The 19,552-nt window shown below is 38.6% G+C and overlaps 1 protein-coding gene across 1 annotated transcript in view; it reads right to left on the bottom strand.

Moving 5' to 3' along the window:
* The window catches only part of LOC130146491 (dynein axonemal heavy chain 5-like), a 176,263-nt gene that overhangs the window by 136,356 nt on the left and 20,355 nt on the right, over nt 1-19,552 (bottom strand). Inside the window, exons 14-27 of the mRNA XM_056332652.1 lie at nt 19,070-19,243; nt 18,887-18,976; nt 18,020-18,175; nt 16,932-17,071; nt 15,176-15,327; nt 8,514-8,721; nt 7,604-7,691; nt 7,364-7,487; nt 7,084-7,247; nt 5,848-5,940; nt 4,549-4,752; nt 2,653-2,733; nt 2,165-2,569; nt 1,890-2,008 (exon numbers count right to left, since the gene is read on the bottom strand). Coding sequence (XP_056188627.1) covers nt 1,890-2,008; nt 2,165-2,569; nt 2,653-2,733; nt 4,549-4,752; nt 5,848-5,940; nt 7,084-7,247; nt 7,364-7,487; nt 7,604-7,691; nt 8,514-8,721; nt 15,176-15,327; nt 16,932-17,071; nt 18,020-18,175; nt 18,887-18,976; nt 19,070-19,243 — 2,198 coding nt within the window. The remainder of the gene's footprint in view (nt 1-1,889; nt 2,009-2,164; nt 2,570-2,652; nt 2,734-4,548; nt 4,753-5,847; nt 5,941-7,083; nt 7,248-7,363; nt 7,488-7,603; nt 7,692-8,513; nt 8,722-15,175; nt 15,328-16,931; nt 17,072-18,019; nt 18,176-18,886; nt 18,977-19,069; nt 19,244-19,552) is intronic.

The following is a 19,552-nucleotide window of genomic DNA, read 5'->3' as shown; positions in this document are numbered from 1 at the left end:
GTTATTTTCCATTTCTTCTGTAAAATACATTTTAGTTATTAATTTAATTTATATTCTTAAAAAGGGAAAGAGAGCAGGTATATAATTCAGGAGTGAAAACTGTGGCAGCTGGCACCAGAACCATAATTAAGCACTCAAAAAAGTAACAGAAAAAAACTTGATTTTGCCCTAATGACTACATCTCTGCTGGAGGACTGGGTGTAATCCTCAGCGCTCATGCCTGGCACCACTTCATGGCTGCATCATAATATTTTGGGATAAGAAATGTAAGGACGTCATCTTCTGTTGTGCCATGGTTATTTCTAGAAAGACAGACAGGCACATGGGCATCAGAGAGCAGTGTAGGGCAGCTGCTTGGCAAGGAAAATGGAACCAGGAGATGAAAGCAGTAACACGGTCAGCAAAGGCAGCCCGGGCCTGGTCCCATAGTACCTGAGCAAGGAGAGCAAGTCAGGCCTGGGGATGGTAGTTAGGGTCAAATGAGAGTTTAGATCTTTAGACACCTTTAGGGAAGGTGAGTCAGCAAGTCAGGGTCAGGAGCAGGTCTAGTGAAGGTAACTGGGATGAGACACAGTCCAGTGGTTACCAGGCTGTTCTGAGATCAGGCTGAGAAGTGGTTCTGTGCATTGGGATCCAGCAGGGTCCATGGCCAGGCAGAGGCACAGCTGTGACAGAGCTCAAACTGTACGTCGGGGCCAAACATTGAATCCTCAGCTTAAAAGCAGATCCCACAGCAACGGGTGTCAGTCTTGCTGAGGCCTCCCAGCAGAGCTCTTGGAGGCTCTGTCACCAAGGAAAGGGGAAGCCCTCAGATACACTAGCTCTCAGTTGGCCCTGAGCCCTGGCAGTTGAACCTCCAGAAGCGGGGCTGCTCTCAGGGTCCCTACAACTGGTAGCAGCCACAGTGTGTTTCCATTAATTCCTCTGGACAACTGCAAGAGCAGAACCGCAGGCAGCACTATGCATCCACACTAGCAACTTGATGCTCTAGTAGGTTCCTTTTAGGTACAAATTCACCTTGTCCTGAAGTGTTGCGTTCAAATGCACTGCCTTCAAGAAGTTTCACTGCTATTGAAGTGAAGGTTGAAGCCAAGTACCTGGTTACCATTTGGAGCACACTGCTTGTAATACTAACGCAAAAGCACCTGCCCTAGGAGAAGAGTATATACTCTCCAGGGCCCTCCAGCAGTGTGTGCTCTGTGTGTGCACTGAGATCAGTCCATAACAGCAAGGCATCCTGCACAGGCTGTACTTAAAACTGCTTCACACTGCTCACAGGCTATAGGTATGCAGTGCCTAAGGTCAGCTGCTGGCATGAACTGCATTGCCAAAAAACACACACTGTGCATGTATTGTCCTAGAACCAGAATGGACCACAGCAAGCAAAATTCTGTCTTTCCTTCTTTGTTGCTAATGTAGATGTGTCCAATGAAGCACAAATACCCCACAATTAAAAAAAAAAAAAAAAAAGTAAACTTAGAACTGAGACTGAGTAAGACTCAATGAATTTAGAAATACCCAGAACTGAAATCTCCACTCACACCAAAGGAACTACTTATATACTTAATATTAAATATCTGCTTAAGCACTTTGTGAGTTTAGAAACCTGAAAAAACCATTAAATTTGGATTTGGATTGAGAATTTGATTTTTTTTTCCCCAGTCTATTAACTCTTTCAGAATTTCACCAACTCCAGCACTGAAATTATGGAAATGAATCTATGACAGTAGAAGTATCTCTCATCTGATATGATTCTGAAATCAGGTTTTTCATTCAGCTGTCATATATACATTGAGGCTGTGCTGTGTTTATTTTTGGAAGCCCTTTAGATACAGCATTTTTGAACAATCACTAATAAACATGATTGTATTGCACCACAGATCACCTACTTTTCATCATAATCTTTGTAAAATTTTGCAGTATCAATCTGGAATTCTTGAACACCCCTCAGTAAATCTGTTTTCATGTCTGGCTGTACCTTCAGCAGCAAGTCCTCAACCTGCAGTGCCTATATGCAGACAAAGATGAAAAACACGCATAAAAGAAGCAGGAGAAAAAGCACAGGGGTTTAAGTAAGATGATTTTGTTCTAGTGTTTCAACATTAAAAAGGCTGACAATAACTTTCCTATATATATGAGTCAAGAAATAATACAGCTATGATACCTGTGTGTTTAGGTTCTTCCAGGCATAAGCCAATCCATCAACTCTTTCTGTATTTCCATCTTGAAAGAGCAGACTGTATTTATGAAGCACAGAATAAGATTCTTCTATAGGTCCAACTGTCATGTCAATTTTAATCTCATTGTCTCGGATTTCCTTTAGTGCTTCCATTGCTCCCCGTATATCATCAAGGTCATGGATAGGTCTGCTTAATCTCTTGCTAACATTTTCAATGAATGAATAAATTTCATCCATGTCTGTGGCAGACTTTTTATTCAAAGCTAATCCAAATGCTCTTTGTCTTGAGCGGCATTCCTGAATTAAAGCTATTTTCAATGACTCTGTCGCAATATCCACTGATTCCAGTACACAGTGATTTGGTAGTTCTCTGATTTGCATTTCTAATTGCTAAGACAAACACAAAAGTTCAGCTTTTAATTTCACAACAATTTATCTGAACAGTTCACTTTTATTAAAGATATAATACTTACAGAAAAGTATCTGATTTGAGTTTGGAATTCAGCCACTGTTGGTTTAGTATCTATAAATTCCCTCACTTTTTCCTCTGGATCCTATATATAAAAAAGTTTATTTTATTTAGCGTTGGTATTACAATAACCTACAGGGGACCCAGTTACCTGATGTACTGTGAAAACACACAAATGTTCCTTCTCTAAAAGATCTTAAGATATAAGCATTAAAGTGAAATTATTTTACTTGAACTGCTTTTCCTAACTCTCACTCTTTGTACAGTAGTCTTTAAAGCATTTGAAATCTATCTGTAACTCAAAAATTGACACAGAGCTGGATATCCTTTATCCGTCTAAATATTACTACAAAATTTACAACATAGCTGCTAAAACTTTGCTGGAAATATTTCCTTCCCACTGCCCCTTCTGTCTGCAAACCCCCAAAAGCAGCTCACATCCTCTAACAGGTAGTTAAATGGTAGTAATTATACTCCGCCATCTTCACTCTTCCTGACACAGTATATTTAACTGCAGTTTCTAGCTGCAAATGGCCTGGCCATTTGAAGAAAGGGCAGCTTGGCAGGGAAGGATGGGTCTAGGGGAAGAGGAGGCATTTCTCTTGCTGGAGCTTGTTTAAAAGCAACAGAGCACTGAGCATCCTTCCTTTTCATAAGGTAGGCCCGTCTCTGCAGAGGTGAGAACTTCAGTGTCACCAGCTCAATAAATGTGCTAGATTCTCAGTTCATTACAGACAAATGATCTTCACCCAGGTCAATGACATTCATCTACAGTCTGCACTGTGAGATCCCTAAGAAGCTTCTCTGCCCGATGATGAGTTACCAGTGACAGCTCCCAGCAGTCCCACAGAGATTATAAAGACAGGGGGAAACATTGCCGACTCCTGAGGAATTTTAAGGTTAAGGAGCAGATTAATTGACTATTTTAGAAGATTTCAGTAAAAAGGAAACATTATCATGCTATTGCATCATCCAGTCTCACTGTGTCTTGCCTAGGTGAAATGACACATCATCAACATGTAGTTAGTTCAAACAGTATCTCCAAAAACTGAGGTAACTAAGCATTGAGATTTGGAAGGCCAAAAGCCATGAAGAGGTGAAAATGCCCTGTCTTAGCTTGAACTCTAACTACAAAAGCGTCAGCTGTGTGAACATGGTCACCTATGAGTTGGTTTAGAAAGGGGAAGTTAAAAATAGTGAGCAGTTACATAGGTAAGGTCACTCCTATTTCGTCTTGGCCTGACTAAAGCACCTTTGATAGGTTAAGAGCAGTGGCTGTCCATCCACTGAGTTGAATTTCACTAGTCAGAACGTACACAATGTTTTATTTTATTAAATATCTCCTGCCAAAACACTCTTGAGAGTTTTACCATCTATGTGACTGGACCCACTTCCTAACGAAGACAACTCCATCAGCCAAGATTCACTTCTCCTTTGGAATCCTTATACTGGAAAGTTTTTCTACATTTAATTTAACATTTTTGTAAAGAAATAGAAAAGCTACTTTCAGCAGTGATTGCTGAAAAAGAACTAGTCAGTTTAATATTCAGGAGTAGTTTTGTAGTCTGCAATTTCTCAGATACTATGCTAAATTTTGTTCTTTTTTATAACCTATGCAGACAAGATGCTGTGAGAAAGATGCATAAGCATATGAGAGAATAAGCTTGTTTATGCTCCAACATCCTTTTTTGGTTTTCTGCTATCTTCCTTACATGGTTTAACAGGTAAAGAATTACAAGTTCTGGTCAACACAAAAGTAGAAAGAGGTATTATGGGTATATGGATTCTACCACGAAACCAGTGCTTCCTACTGAGCACATAGTCTCCTTACACAACCCAAAACAGTTTATTTAAAAGATTTCACAATATAGCAATGTATTTTATTAAAAATGTATTTGACCTTGTTCCAGATGCCTGAAAATTCAGAAAAGCTGTTCAGAAGATCCAGTGCTTCGGTTTTAAGAGATAAAATAATTGTATTTAGTTGGATCACCAGTTTGTTTACATCCTTATGCTCGATGATCTGCTTGTCCAAAGCTTTCAGTGCCACCATCCTGTTAAGTTTGCTCTCATCACCTAGCTCTACAGCAAAACCTTGTTCAATCTGGCATAAAGTAAACAAGAAAAAAACATGTCATGTAGTTTTATTTATATTTTTTTTACATTACGGAATGCCCAATAATGCACACAGGAAGTACTTCTGAGAACAGGTAAGAAGTACAGAGAAAGCATCCATAAGGAGACTCCCTGCTCTTCACTTGGATTTTTACAGAACTATAATTCTAGTGTTAAAGCCAATTTTATTTAAAAAATAGCATGTGGAGCTCTGTATTAGTCATCACTGAATGACATCTGTCAAATATGCATCATACACAAGTATAACTGGGCTGTTTCCTACTCCTGTATAAATGCTCGGGTCTTCCTGCTTTTAGTGTAGATTTATGATCTATACCCATTCTCAGTCAAAAAAAAATCCTGGAGGCAGTGAAGGGTTGGCTGCTTGGAAATAAGCAAACAATTCTCCTTGAGGAAACCAAATTCAACCCACTGTCCTAGTTTGTTTTTATTACTTTTTTGCAGGACTTGAGTGGGGTTTTTTCACCAAAATGAGCTGATCTGTTTTTCACGTCAGATCAACAAAATAGGAAGGTATTTTTACAGAGACACTTTTCAGCACAGATCTATATAGATCTGTATTTCATTAGAACAGGAGAGAATTAAGGCCATTTGAATACCATTACTGTGCATTTCTGTACTTCAACAAATTTCAGTTTCTATCTATACTTCAGACCTGCCCAAGGTTTTAGTGCTCATTTTAATGCCAGTTAAAAGATTTATATTGTATTTACTGTAGCATTATAGGTGCTGTATGCAGCCTGAAAGTTTAACTTAAACTATAGGTTTTGCCTGGGAAGACTGATAATAATTTGTACTTGGCTAGTAGGACCCATGCATAATGTTAGTTTTCACACATTATCAACACTATCATCATCATACTTGAGCAGTATAAAAGGGTTTTTTAGAGCAACTTTTGATTTTAATATTAGAAACCACCAAACATAAGGTTTATGAATTATTACTCTTATCTTAAATTAATTAGTATAGAGAATTGTATTGGTATAGAATATATTCTTATGAGATTAAGAAATGTTAAACAAAATACTAAATTTAAAAAAAAAAGTCAAAATAAAATACTCACCTGCTGCTGTTTATGATGAAAGTAAGCAAATTTCCACAGGGGGATATCTTTGGCTATTGATAATACGATATTTACAGCTTTGTTTACAGCACTCTGAAAACAGCAAAACATTTATCTTGAGCACACAGTCAGATTATGACCAATAAGGGGGGGGGGGGGGGGGGGGGGGGGCGGGAAGCACCAGCAGGGAGACTGTCCTCCAGATGATACGAAAATGGAAAAATTATACTTCTGTCTTTACAGGAAATATTCTAATGAGCATGATGTAGGCTCACCCAAAATCCATTTTTTAAGGGGAAAAGGTACTCCATAAAGTTTTATCACAGTCCTCCTATGTTGATGTAGTTTTCAAACAAGCACATGAGACCCTTGTGAACAGTAATCATGAGTCACTGGGGATCATAACTTAATCATAGTACTATTTCCCGTTAAACTGGTTATAAACATAATTATTTATTATTAACAATAATATAGTTTTCACATTCACATTAGAATACCTGAAAACATTTGTCTGAATATGTGATGGTATAGTTTATTGTATAACTTATTATATCTATGGCATTTTAAAACTACATTTTGTGGTCTGTTTTCTTACTGACAAGACCATGAAGGCTGCAAATGAAAACTGAGAAATAATTCCATTAAAGGTTTTGACAGTGACAATGCTAAATGAAAAGTCCACAAATCAACACCATAAACAACTAATACTTTGTGAATAATTTCAGGTATCACAGCCAATTTTAAGTATGCATGTAAGAATTTTGCTGAATTAGTGTAAGTTTAAATGAGTGTTCAAATTTTTTCACAGTTTAGTGCTTTAGGCTAGTAATATTTTTCTTCATATTTCACTACTACAGAATGCTGATTTATGAAAGATACTTTAAATTGATAATATTGTTTTATATTCTGAAAGAGTTTAAGGAGACTAGGAAGTCAAATCAGGCTGCATCAATGGCATTATTTTTTTATTTTTTGCATTCACTTTGAAATGTTTGCCTCCAAGTAGCATGAGTTACTGAGCTTTTAGGAAAAGGCCTTCTGCTGGCCTGCATAACAAACCTGATCAGTGGCTTCATTTCCTTAGCACCCAACAACGTCACAGACTCAAGTGACTTTTAATTTTTTTTCCCCTTCCTTTTAGTTCTCACACCAGATTAGACTTGCACATGTTGTTTTTAAACAATTAATTTATAAATGTTTTACCATAATGACTGAGAGGTACAATTATTTTCTTACCTGAATATCTTCAAGACTTGGCCTCAGGACAACATTTGGAATAGCCAGTTGAATTTCAGCTTTAAACAAGGGAACCCTCTGTGTCTCTACAAACTTGGTCGTCTGATACCTCAAGTCAACAACACGCAATCGATGTCTTAAGGACTCTAGAGAAATCTTCATGCCTAAATAAATATAATATTTAAGCGAGGTTGTATTTTTTACCACAATAAGCTTAGAGGGAAAAAAAAACTGAGAGCAATGTAAAAAAATTAAACATATCTGAAACAGACTCACTCACATCTGACCAAAGAGTCAGTATTCTTCTGACAAAGCTGTCCCACCAGATTATAGCAACTACAGGACAGGCATCCTTGGCAGCGTGTTTTCTGTTTCATGTCAAGATATGTACAGGCATATGAATCCTGAACAGTGGAAGAGAAATTCTTAGGAAAGTAACCATGTTATCCAGCATGTAAGTGAAATATCAAGCATCTGACTAGGTTATAAAAGATTACTTTTTACACTGTAGAGGTCTTACCTCCAGAGATCTTCCAGCATCTGCTTTCAGTCTGTGCTTAAGAATATCTACCATTTCATACACAGAGCATTCCACTTGCTGACTCTGTCTAGAAAAACAACCTTACAGTCACCCACAGGAAATCAAACATAAGGAACACCCTTTGTTATTTTCCAGGCATATACCCCAAGTCCCACTGCACTGTGAAGAATTCTATGTGCAGGGAAATACCCTTACACTTGTCAGTTTGTTCCTATTGTTTAGCCATACAAAGAATGTGAGACATTAAGATATGCAGACTACCATGAAACCCATTTGTCAGACTCTGTAATAGCTGATTCAACTGGACTTCATAATAATTAAAGAAAAATAAACGTTATTTTCAAGCTATAGTTAATAAAACAGGTTTACGATGATGTTGATGCAGTAAGGTAATCTGTGAAATCCGTCAGGAAAATAAAAGCAAAACCAAAAAAATTAGAAGATATCTTATTTTGCACAGTAAGCATAAATATTTTTTTGAAGGAGAACTGAACTACTATTCCTCTATAACCTGAAAAATAAGGATAGGAAAAAAAATTGCAGTGCTGCGAGAATGGGAAGCCTTAGAGTAGCTAGATAGCATTAAGAATCAAGCAATTAACATGGAGATGAGATTTCAAGTCTTACCCATCTTCATTTTTCTTGCTACTGATTAGAATGACATAAGAAGAAAAATATGAAATGTTAAACACTACAGATGCAGTTTTACATCTTCTGTATTCAAGATACTTGAGAGTTTCTCCCTTGCATCCTGAGACTATCATTTTGCTTTAGACTAGTACCGTGTTACAATAATATTTTAAAAGTAAACTCTCTATGCATAAAAAAGTAATACATAAATAATCCCTCCCAAATATGGCCTTCAAATATGTACAATTAATAAACCTACTGAGACAGTTTGTGAGCAGTAGAGACAGCAAGTTTTTCTATCTGTTCCAGGAAAGAAAGCACATCTATAGGTTCATCTTCTGGCAAAATTATCAGAGCAGTGTTCGACATATCTTCCAGAATTCTTTCAATTCTGCATTCCAGGGTATCAGCTGCTTCTTTGACCACGTAGTCCAACTCCCTCAGGGTACTATAAACATTCTCAATAACTAAGCAAGAAAAACAAAATTAAAACAAATCATGCAAAATACAGACCTCTTAAATCTCATCTCCCCTTCCCCCCACCCCCACCTTGGTATTAAAAGAAAATGAGGATTTAATATCAATTAAATATGCAATTAAAGCCTGAAACAGAAACATGATGGACTTGCTACTTTGGAATCTTTAAATGAAACCATTTTATAATAAACAATACAATAGCTTTTAAAATACCTTTTCTGTATTAAAGAACATTGTAATGAAAAGGATCAACAAAATACAATGGAAAATAGGAAGCATACAACTGTCCAAACACTAATTTACATACATACACAGTGAAATCCAGTACTTTTATAATTGTAATTAACTTATAAATTCAATGGCTAAATTTCCCCCAGTCAAGATTACACACTGGTTAAATCACTAGATTTCTTCTTTCATGTGTATGGTCTAACTTACTTTGGAAAGAGATAAACTGAGTGCTTTAACAGATCGGTTGATTAAACTAAAGGTAAAAACAACTGTTTCTGAATAAACTGGATAAATTCTTTCCATGTCTTTCATACTTTTCATTGCAAAAAAGAAAGAAATATGTCACCTGACACCCTTTGTCTTTGTATTTATTACCAGATAGTATCATTTGAATCACCAATAATCCTTCCTACTGTATGTAGAAAGAAATTACTATGACATGGCAGTGTGACAGTGGTGTCCAACTGCTGATGCTTTAAGTGGAAAACATAATTTATTCCTATTAGGAAATGAGTGATGGAGCTTGTATTTTTTGTTGACTAAAACAGACAAAGAATCTGACCAATTTCTTAGCTTTTTTTTTTTTGTAATGTATAAATTAGGTAGTCATAAATCCATTTTTTCATCTTGTCTCCTGAGTTCCAGTCTAGAAGGCAACCATGGGCCCCCATACCTCTACATATTAGAGGAAATAAGGCACTTAAGACATTAAGTTCATGCACAGCGAGTTCAGCACATGGCTGGCAGGTCAGAGTTATTTTGTGTACGCTGAATCAATGGCTAATTTCTAAGTGCCCAACATTCTGGGCATGTTAAACATTGCACATCTTCAAAAAGATATGATGCATAACACTCAAGAAAAGTACTCCTTTCTATGGGTGATTCCAATTCAGTTACAGCAGCAGGAAACAGGAGGTAGCCCAGATACTCGTGCTGCATAACCTCTATCTTGACAAAAATGGCCAGGTGCCACCAAAGCAAATGTTGATCCAAAGAACCATTAAAACCTGCATTATAGTTACTCAGATAATTAATGAAGCGCAGAGAGTATCTAAATGGATAAATAAATAAATGACATTGTAAAGACCTTCCTTATGATGTGATACTAAACAATGCAAAGCAAACACAATTCATTTTAGAGCTATAAAACAAAGATAAAAAAACACTTGCCATTGGATTTTTGTGCTCTGGTCAGGCAAAGGTCAAGTTCAGCTAAAAGTTGACCAGTCCTGCCTTAAGCACCAGTCAGAGCCCTGTGCACCAGTGCACATGAGAGGGTCACACATGAACAGCTGTAAAACCCATGCCCCATTTCACATTCATATTTAGGCTTCATCTGTTCTTGTTTATCTTGCTGGTTTTTATTTTGAAGAAAAGTGAAAGCCTAATGTCAGTCTACCTCAACTGAAAACTGATTTACAAGCATGAGCTATTGTTTTCTCATGGAACTGCAACATAAAAGTCTTGCTGATGATTTTATGAATGTCCATTCCAATAATGCTTTTATAACAGTTAATCAATGTTATGCCGTATTTGATAGGGATAAGACTGTATCTTACTGTTGTGTGGAAAAAGATCGATGCATAATTGGTGATTATAAAAAAAGTTTTCTTAGAAAAAAACAGGATTTGGGCAGAAATCTCCAAATACTATATACCTCTTACTAATTTCAACCTTGGATTTAGACATGTCACTTTGAGGATGTTCAGCATAAGTTATGAAGATTTTTCTATAGATAAGAGATTATTAAAGCATCCCATGTCTGTTCTCGTCTCACATTCTTGTAGCAGTCAGGCTGTAATTATCTACCTAAAGAGAGGTCAGTCCACCTCCATATAATCCATTATTGATTTTTCCAGTAGGCAGTGATGAACTTGCAACAAGAAGTCCAAGGGCAATCAAGAAAGACTTCAGGGCCTTGGCATGACTGGTTAAGGGATCAGGAGCACAAGCAGTATTCTCCTCTATCCTGCCAGTAGCAGGGAATGATGAGGGAAGAAACAAGAATAGCCACCACATCAATACCTGGCTCCAAGCCTGGTGTCACCAGAATAATTCCATTTTTTTTTTGTTCATGGGTTGACTTACACAGCAGCAGGCCTGCTGGCAACAGATGGGGTACATCTGTCTGAAAGGGGGAAAAGGATCTTTGCACAGGAGTTAGCAGGGCTCATTGAAAGAGCTTTAAACTAGATGTGAAGGGGGAAAGGGATCCAGGCTCACTAAAGATAACGCTGGGGGCAGCACACCAGTGTCTGCCGGATGGTGTGCTAGTGAGGTCCTTCCATCTGCTGTCTCAGTGGAGGTAGGGGATGGAGATCCATGCAGCAGCAAAGATGCAAGGGTTATCGATGTGTTGGAAATCACAGAAGCACCTGAAAATGGTCATATAGGAATTCGGGCTTCACGCCTCAAAATGCCCAACTGAAGTGCATCTACACCAATGCACGCTGCATGGACAACAGGAGGAGCTGGTAGCCATCGTGCAGCAAGAAAACTATGGCATAGTTGCCATCATGGAAGCATGGTGGTATGCCTCACACAACTAAAGTGCTGCAATGGATGGCTATAAACTCTTTAGAAGGGATAAGCAAGGAAAGAGAAACAGTGGGGTAGCCTTGTATGTTACCAAGTGTTTTGACTGCCTAGAGCTTGATGGTGATGACCATAGGGTTGAGTGTTTATGGATAAGAATCAGGGGGAAGGCCAACAAGGCAGATATCATGGTGGGAGTCTGTTACTGACCACTCAATCAGGATAAAGAGGCAGATGAAATATTCTACAAGAAAATGGGAGAAGTCTCAAGATCACTAGCCCTTGCTGTCATGGGGGACTTCAACTTGCCAGATGTCTGCTGGAAATACAAGAGAGCAGAGAGGGAACAGCCTAGGAGGTTCCTGGAGCGTGTGGAAGATAACTTCCTGACACAGCTGGTCAGTGAGCCAGCTAGGGAAGGCACCCTGCTGGACCTGCTGTTTGTGAGCAGGGAGGGACTGGAGTGTGACGTGATGGTGGGAGGCTGTATTAGCTACAGCAATCACAAAATGAAAGGTGGTTTGACTCTTGGAGAAGTAAGGAGGAAGGTCAGCAGAACTGTTGTCTTGGTCTTCTGGAGGGCAGACTTTGGCCTCTTGAGGAGATTGGTTGACAGAGTCCCTTGGGAGGCAGTCCTGAAGGACAAAGGAGTCCAGGAAGGGTGGGCATCCTTCAAGAAGGAAATCTTACAGGTGCAGGAGCAGGCTGTCCCCATGTGCTGAAAGACGAATCAGCAGGGAAGACTGGCCTGGCTGAACAGAGAGCTTTGGTTGGAACTCAGGTGAAAAAGGAGAGTTTATGACCTTTGGAAGAAGGGGCAGGGAACTCAGGAGACTACAAGGATGTCCTGAGGGTATGCAAGGAAGAAAATTGAAAGGGCCAAAGCCCAACTAGAACTTAACCTGGCTACTGCTATAAACGACAACTGAAACATTTCTATAAATACATTAGCGACAAAAGGGCTAAGAAGAATTTCCATCCTTTATTGGATGCAGGGGGAAACATAGTGACAAAGCATGACGTACTTAATGCCTTCTTTGTCTCTGTCTTTAATATTAAGACCATTTGTTCTCCTAGCACTCAGCCCTTGAGCTGGAAGACACATGGGGAGCAGAATGAAGCCCCCATAATCCAAGAGGAAATGACCAGTCACCTGCTACACCACTTAAACACACACAAGTCTATGGGGTGTACTGAGGGAGCCAGTGGAAGTACTCACCAAGCCACTTTCCATCATTTATCAGCAGTCCTGGCCAACCAGGGAGGTCCCAGTTTTCTGGAAGTTCGCAAATGTGACACCCATCTACAAGAAGAGCCCGAAGGAGGATCTGAGGAAGTACAAACCTGTCCATCTGACCTTGGTGTCAGAGAAGGTTATGGAGCAGATCACCTTGAGCACCACCATGCAGCACGTGCAGGACAACTAGATGATCAGGCCCAGCCAGCATAGGGCTATGAAAGGCAGGTCCTGCTTGATGAACCTGATCTCCTTCTATGACAAGATGACCTGCCTAGTGGATGAGGGAAAGGCTGTGGATGTTGTCTACCTGGACCTTAGTAAAGCCTTTGACACCATTTCCCACAGCATTCTCCTGGAGAAACTGGCTGCTCATGGCTTGGATGGGCATACTCTATGCTAGGTAAAAAGGTGGCTGGATGGCAGGGCCCAAAGAGTGGTGGTGAATGGATTTAAATCCAGTTGGCAGCTGGTCACAAGTGGTGTTCCTCAGGGCTCAGTATTGGGGCCAACTCTGTTTCATATCTTTATTGATGGTCTGGATAAGGGGATCAAGTGCACCCTCAGTACGTTTGCAGATGACACCAAGCTGGGCAGGAGTGTTGATCTGCTTGAGGGCAGGGTGGCTCTGCAGAGGGATCTGGACAGGCTGGACGGATGGGCCAGGGCCAGTTGTGTGAGGTTCAACAAAGAGAAGTGCCGGGTCCTGCAGCTGGGTCATGGCAACCCCACGTAATGCTACAGGCTGGGGGCAGAGTGGCTGAAAAGCTGCCTGGGGGAAAAGGACCTGGGGGTGCTGGTCAACAGCCAGCTGAACATGAGCCAGAAGTGTGCCCAGGTGGCCAATAGCATCCTGGCTTGTATCCAAAACATTGTGGCCAGCAGGACAAGGGAAGTGATTGTCCCCCTGTACTCAGCACTGGTGAGGCCCCACCTTGAATACTGTGTTCAGTTTTGAGCCCCTCACTACAGGAAGGACATTGAGGTGCTGGAGCGTGTCCAGAGAAGGGCGGTGAAGCTGGTGAAGGGTCTGGAGCACAAGTCTGATGAGGAGCAGCTGAGGGAACTGGGGCTGTTTAGTCTGGAGAAGAGAAGACCAGGGGGATCTTACTTGTCTCTACAACTACCTGAAAGGAAATTGTAACCAGGTGGGTGTCGGAACCTTCTCCCAAATAACAAGCAATAGGACAAGAGGAAATGGCCTCAAGTTGCACCAGGGGAGGTTTAGATTGGATACTAGGAAAAATTTCTTCACTGGAAGAGTTGTCAAGCATTGGAAGAGGCTGCCCAGGTAAGTGGTTGAGTCACCATCCCTGGACATATTTAAAAGATGTGTAGATTTGGCGTGCAGAGACATGAGCTGTGGTGGACTTGGCAGTGTTGGGTTAATGGTTGGACTCAATGATCTTAAAGGTCTTTTCCAACCTAAATGATTCCGTGATTCTGTTCCATTTTTATATAGTCACTTACTTGGAAAAAGATCAGAGAGATTATGATAGGGGAGGAAGAAATAAAAATGCATGACAGTTTTAATAGTGTGATGCAACAGCTTAAACTCAGTAAATAAAAATGCCTGGAATTAAATAATGGAACTGCAACACAAGACATAATATGATGCAATATTACTCACTGAACTTTGTAAGAAAATTCCAAAGTCAAGGCTCTACAGACTCTCCCATCAATACAGCAGTATGGATAGCAGTTAAATATGACAAACAATTTACTCAGTTACACAGCTGTAAATTAACTAATTTAGTGACTTCACTGTACTCAGGAACTGAATTTGTAATGCTTCAATTGAGAGGCAAGGCAGAGGGTGAAGCAAAAAGAATCCTTTTACAACACTAATTGTCTTCCAGAGGTGAGGAGCCAGAAAGCCTCTTTCTTAAGGAAATAAAAACCACAGAAAATTAGGGGGAAAAAAGTGAGATAACTATTGTACTGTTTTTACATTTTTTTAGCGTCAAAATTTATTCTCTCACTGCACTTCTCACCAAGTCAATTCAATACAGTGACCAATAACATTTAGTAGGATTAAGAAATTCTGACACATTTCAAGAAACTGTGATTCTACAGTGATTTTGCTGCCACTTTATCACAAGACTAAAAAGAGGTGGGTTGTTTATGTGGGAGGACTTAAGAGTGGTAAAGGGACATCACCAGGGAGGCGAAAATAGGATATGCCTGGTAAAGCAAATTGTTTAAGGGCTGTTCAAAGATAGCTGTCAAACAGCCCTGCTTGATCTCCAGTTTAGAGCAGAACATAAACACACCATTTTCATCTTACTCATGTCTGACTTAATTCCATAGTCAGGGGAAAAGGACCTGGCATGTTTTTCCCTCATATAGATGGAGTGCTTTTCCTAAAACTGGCAGGGAAATACCTGGCAGGTATCATCTAACAACATGAACAGTTCACCATTTCTTCTCCTACTACATACATTTATTGATGTTCAAAGAAGTCCATGACAGCTGCATCAGGCCTGGAGTAAGGGCATCCTCAACTTGTTCTATGAATGGCTTCATCAGTGGTTTCAGTATAACAGGAATCCCATTCAGACATTGTTTGTAATCAATCAACAGATTCTGGAGTCTGAAAGACATGATCACATTTATAATGTGCTTAATTCAGATATTTGAAACAAACAGAAGTTTGGACACATCTTCCGTTAATAAGATTTGCAAGTTCTGACCCCATTTTAAAAATAAGAACTCTTCCTCGGTCAAACTAAGCCTCCTTCGCCCCCATGACAGCAGAACCAGACTGGAGAAATATGTACCTCCAGTAAAGTGCCTGTGATCAATTTAGAAAAATTTTCCTCCAAGCAGAATGAATTACAATTAAAAAAAAAAACCAGGAAACTGAAAATTTTTGTTCCTTTCTTCCTATCTCACAAGACATGGCATGAAACAACACTGTTTGTTAGAAAAGCCAGATCAAAACCACTTTGGACACCAAATCCCCAACAAAAAGAGGCCAGATTCTTAATCAAGACTTACCAATATAGTTTCATGAAAACTGAGCTACACAACGAAGCTTGATAAACAAGAATTATAAGTGAGTGCAATTCTGAAGTCAGATACATAATGGGTTCCTTAACAGAACTGCTGCAAAAAAAGTAATAGCTGTGGTCTGTGGCAGATGAAAACCATGACTCTAAACATCATTGTTACAAACTCTATACTGTGATAACGCATTCATAATATATGCAGGACTGTTTTTCCCATGTTGCTTAAGCAAAACTCAACCAGTCTCTGAATGTTCCTTCTTTGCTTGGGGAGTCAGTCTGAAGTCTTTTTCAGAGTAGAAAGTAAGTTTGTATTTTTTTATTGCAAACATTTTCTGTACATTTTTGTTTCTCTTGGATGGAAAAAGTTGGTACTGTTGCTTTTTAGAGGAGTGTAGCACAGAGTTTGCCTTGCACATTAGAAGTTTTAGGTTAGTTTGTCCTAAAACACTCCACAGATAATTAACGAAAAAATGTCATATAAGAAAGATGGAAAGCTTTAACAAGAGAAAAAGAGGGAAGGGGTTGAATTGAAGTGTTTATAAAACTCGTTGAACTTTGTCCCTCTTTGTCCGCTTCTATTTAAAAACAATTTAAAGGATACTCCTCACAATGGATGACTTTTTTAAGACCTATCATTCTTGCTTAAAGAGTTAGAGAATTAATAATCAGCATCCCTGAGAATGAACAGCACAGAATCCGACTGTTACAAGGAGCAGAAAGAAATCATTTAAAATCCACAAAAGTTATTTCAGATATTCACTATGAGAGAGCATATTACAACTTAGGTGATTTATTACCTGTTCAAATGTTTGGGTTGTGCTTTAATCAAGTAGTAAATTCCAGCCTGTTTTTCTAACAGAAAAAAAAGCTTTTGATGTTAACTGTAGTATTTTGGAGTGTAATCCCCACGTTACAGTGCATAGATGCCTTAGCAGTACCAAGGAGCTCCACTTAGAGAGCAGCAGTTGCAGGAACAAAACAAAAGCATCTAGTAATGAGATATTTGTGGAGATAGGAACAGCTGCATGTTACCAGTATTAGTAAGGAAATGCCAGGTAAAGCAATTAAATTTCAATTACACCATCAAAGAGAAAAATTATAATAAATCAAGAGCACATACAATAGACTGAAAGCTAGGGATTCCCAGTTGTAGATGAGAAATCAATTCCAAAAAGTGCTCACTCACTCCATTTGATGTCTTTTAATCTGCTCTTCATCTGCACACAAGCCAAGGACAACATCTGGAACTTCAAAATGCATTTTTTTCAGGTATTTTGTTTCATAAAGTACTTCCAGGACCGCTGGGTTCAAGTTTACAAGTAACTCCTTCATGTAGCAAGGGGAAAAAAAAGAAATAGAAAATAAGGCAGTAGTTTGGTGGTTACACGTAGTGTGATATAACTGGAACATACTACAAGATGTAGATGACTAGAGAAGAATTTTAAAATGGATACTCATGTTTTTAGACAGATCTTCGTTCTCCTCCACAAATACCTGGCTTTTCCAACATTAATCTACAAAATCTTACACTGTTTTCCATTTCTTGTTACTCCTTCACTGTGTCCTAACCACTTAGCTCCTGTGACTTCCTAAGTTTAATTCTAGTTCTGCAGCTAATTTGCCTATCATCTCAGTTTCTCCATCAGTAGACTAGGGAGAAATTTTGTTAATCTCTGTATACTTTTGGGGGCACTAAATGTTATTAAGATGCTAAATAAATTTGAGAACTGGGTTCTAGTTGTCCATTATGTTCAACAAATGCCACATCTTAACCATAATTTCTCTGCACTACAGCAGAAAAAAATGATCTGTGAAGTAAGAATGGCAAGATTTTCTATCTCAGCAAGCAGTTTTGAAAGCAAATTAACAGGTGATTGCAATATACTCAACACAGTAATATTGACCACTATAGAAAAGACTATGACCTAATTAAAAAATCCTTCCTTGACTAAAATTCTGCTTAACATAGAAAATAAAATATTAAATAATATCTAAAAAGATGTAGGTAAGTCAACAATAGATATGTATTTGATGGGTACTGTCACTTCTACACCTTGAATGAGGCAGGAGCCTTACAAAGAAGAGACATGATGAAGTCTGTACCATAAATATACACAAAAAGGAAAAAAAAAACAAACCACAGTTCAAGTAGTTCATTTTTTTAACCCTATTAAGATTATCTTAATGCTGTGCTTCTCTATCCATGATATAATTAAAGTAGCATATGTAATACTTAACAGTGCAACAGTCACACAAAAAATAAATCATATTTACCTTGGTTTCTGGGTGCCTGACAAGTAAGGAAGTACACAGAGCATTTCTAGCCTGGTCAGCAAACCTGCACCAGGCCCTATGATAAATAAGTTCAAATTCCAAAAGAACTGAAGCCATTTTATTGTAGCTCTTAACAACTTTTTTCATTTCCAGTGTCTGCAATTCAAAGTAAAAGAAAAAGCAAACACCATTTAAACAATTCAACGAGTCTAACAGTAGAAATGCCCTCCACTAGGCTTTTATGTCACCACCATTAGGAAAACAAAAACAAAAAAAAGCTTTAAATTATGCTATTTTAGGGATAAGTTCAGACAGAAATATAGAAATATATTTAAGAATTCAATTATTAACAAGTATTGAACTGCTCTAACAACATAACTCTTTTCCTGATTTTTCTTCTCAGTCTTGCCCATAAACCAAAATCTATACTATGAATTAAATAAGGCACTGATGTCCCACTGAGAAAGCTCTAAAAATTATATTCTTACCTGAAGCGTGGCTAGCATTTGAGGTTAAGTATCTCAGTCCTCTTCATTACAGAGCATAGCAAACAGAAGGCTCTAAGCTTAGGTACACAGCCAACAGTGCTACTATTAGGATAAACGCGAGTCAAGCCTCAGAAAGGACAAAAGCACTGGCCTAAGTCATCAGCTTACTGTCTCAAGAGAAGTAACTGTCCTGAGCTGCAGAAGAACAGCACTGCAAAAAGGAATTCAAATCCTAGAGCAAACACTAACACCTATCCTGTTGGATGAGCTTGAATACAAGTTGCTAGAAAAGTGAGCCTAGGAGTATAAAAATAAATCATCTATCTGTTAGTAACATGCTTGAAAGCTTAGCATAAAACCTCCTCTGCTAATTTCCAACCTTCAAAAGTGTGGTTTTCGTTTTAAGGAATGTCATTGGATGGTCAATTTTTCTGTATAACTGCTGAGCCCACATAATCTTCCCTGTTACCTAAAACACAGAAGATATGAAGTTATATCACCATTAACTCAAAAACAGTCAAAAAGCAAAGTCTTTTTTCTTTCTCAACTACTTCATTCTTACTGGTGGTATATTACGTGGTATAGGTGGATTTTCTTTCTGCTTCTGGTATAGTTTTCGAACAAACTCTATGTCCTGGCTGTACTGCTGAAGGACAATGGTATACTTCTCATTAAGATCAATACGATCTTCTCCTATTTGTTCAAGCTTCATCAGAAGTCCCAGCATCTGTTCAGTCTAAAAAAGGATGGAGCATTCACTGCACAAGATGTCAATAGTTCAGAAAGTCATTGTTCATAAACTTTTTTTTTTAATTTAGAATACAAGTTATTTAAGTTTGTAAGTTTTTTTTCTAAGAAACACAGAAAAGTCCACCCAGACAAGTTAGTGAATTTTACTTCTATATTTTGTCCCATATAGAATATATTTACTATATTTTGAACCGAGAAACTGCTACCACTACAGTATACTGGAATATTTCATCTTTTTCTGACTCTCAAATCATCACTCTTCTCCTGCAAACAGCTGTGGTAGAACACCTACACC

The sequence above is a fragment of the Falco biarmicus genome, chromosome 3 (genome assembly GCF_023638135.1).
Source record: "Falco biarmicus isolate bFalBia1 chromosome 3, bFalBia1.pri, whole genome shotgun sequence".
In the NCBI taxonomy this organism is placed as follows: Eukaryota; Metazoa; Chordata; class Aves; order Falconiformes; family Falconidae; genus Falco; species Falco biarmicus.
This window is presented reverse-complemented; position numbering and strand designations above follow the sequence as displayed.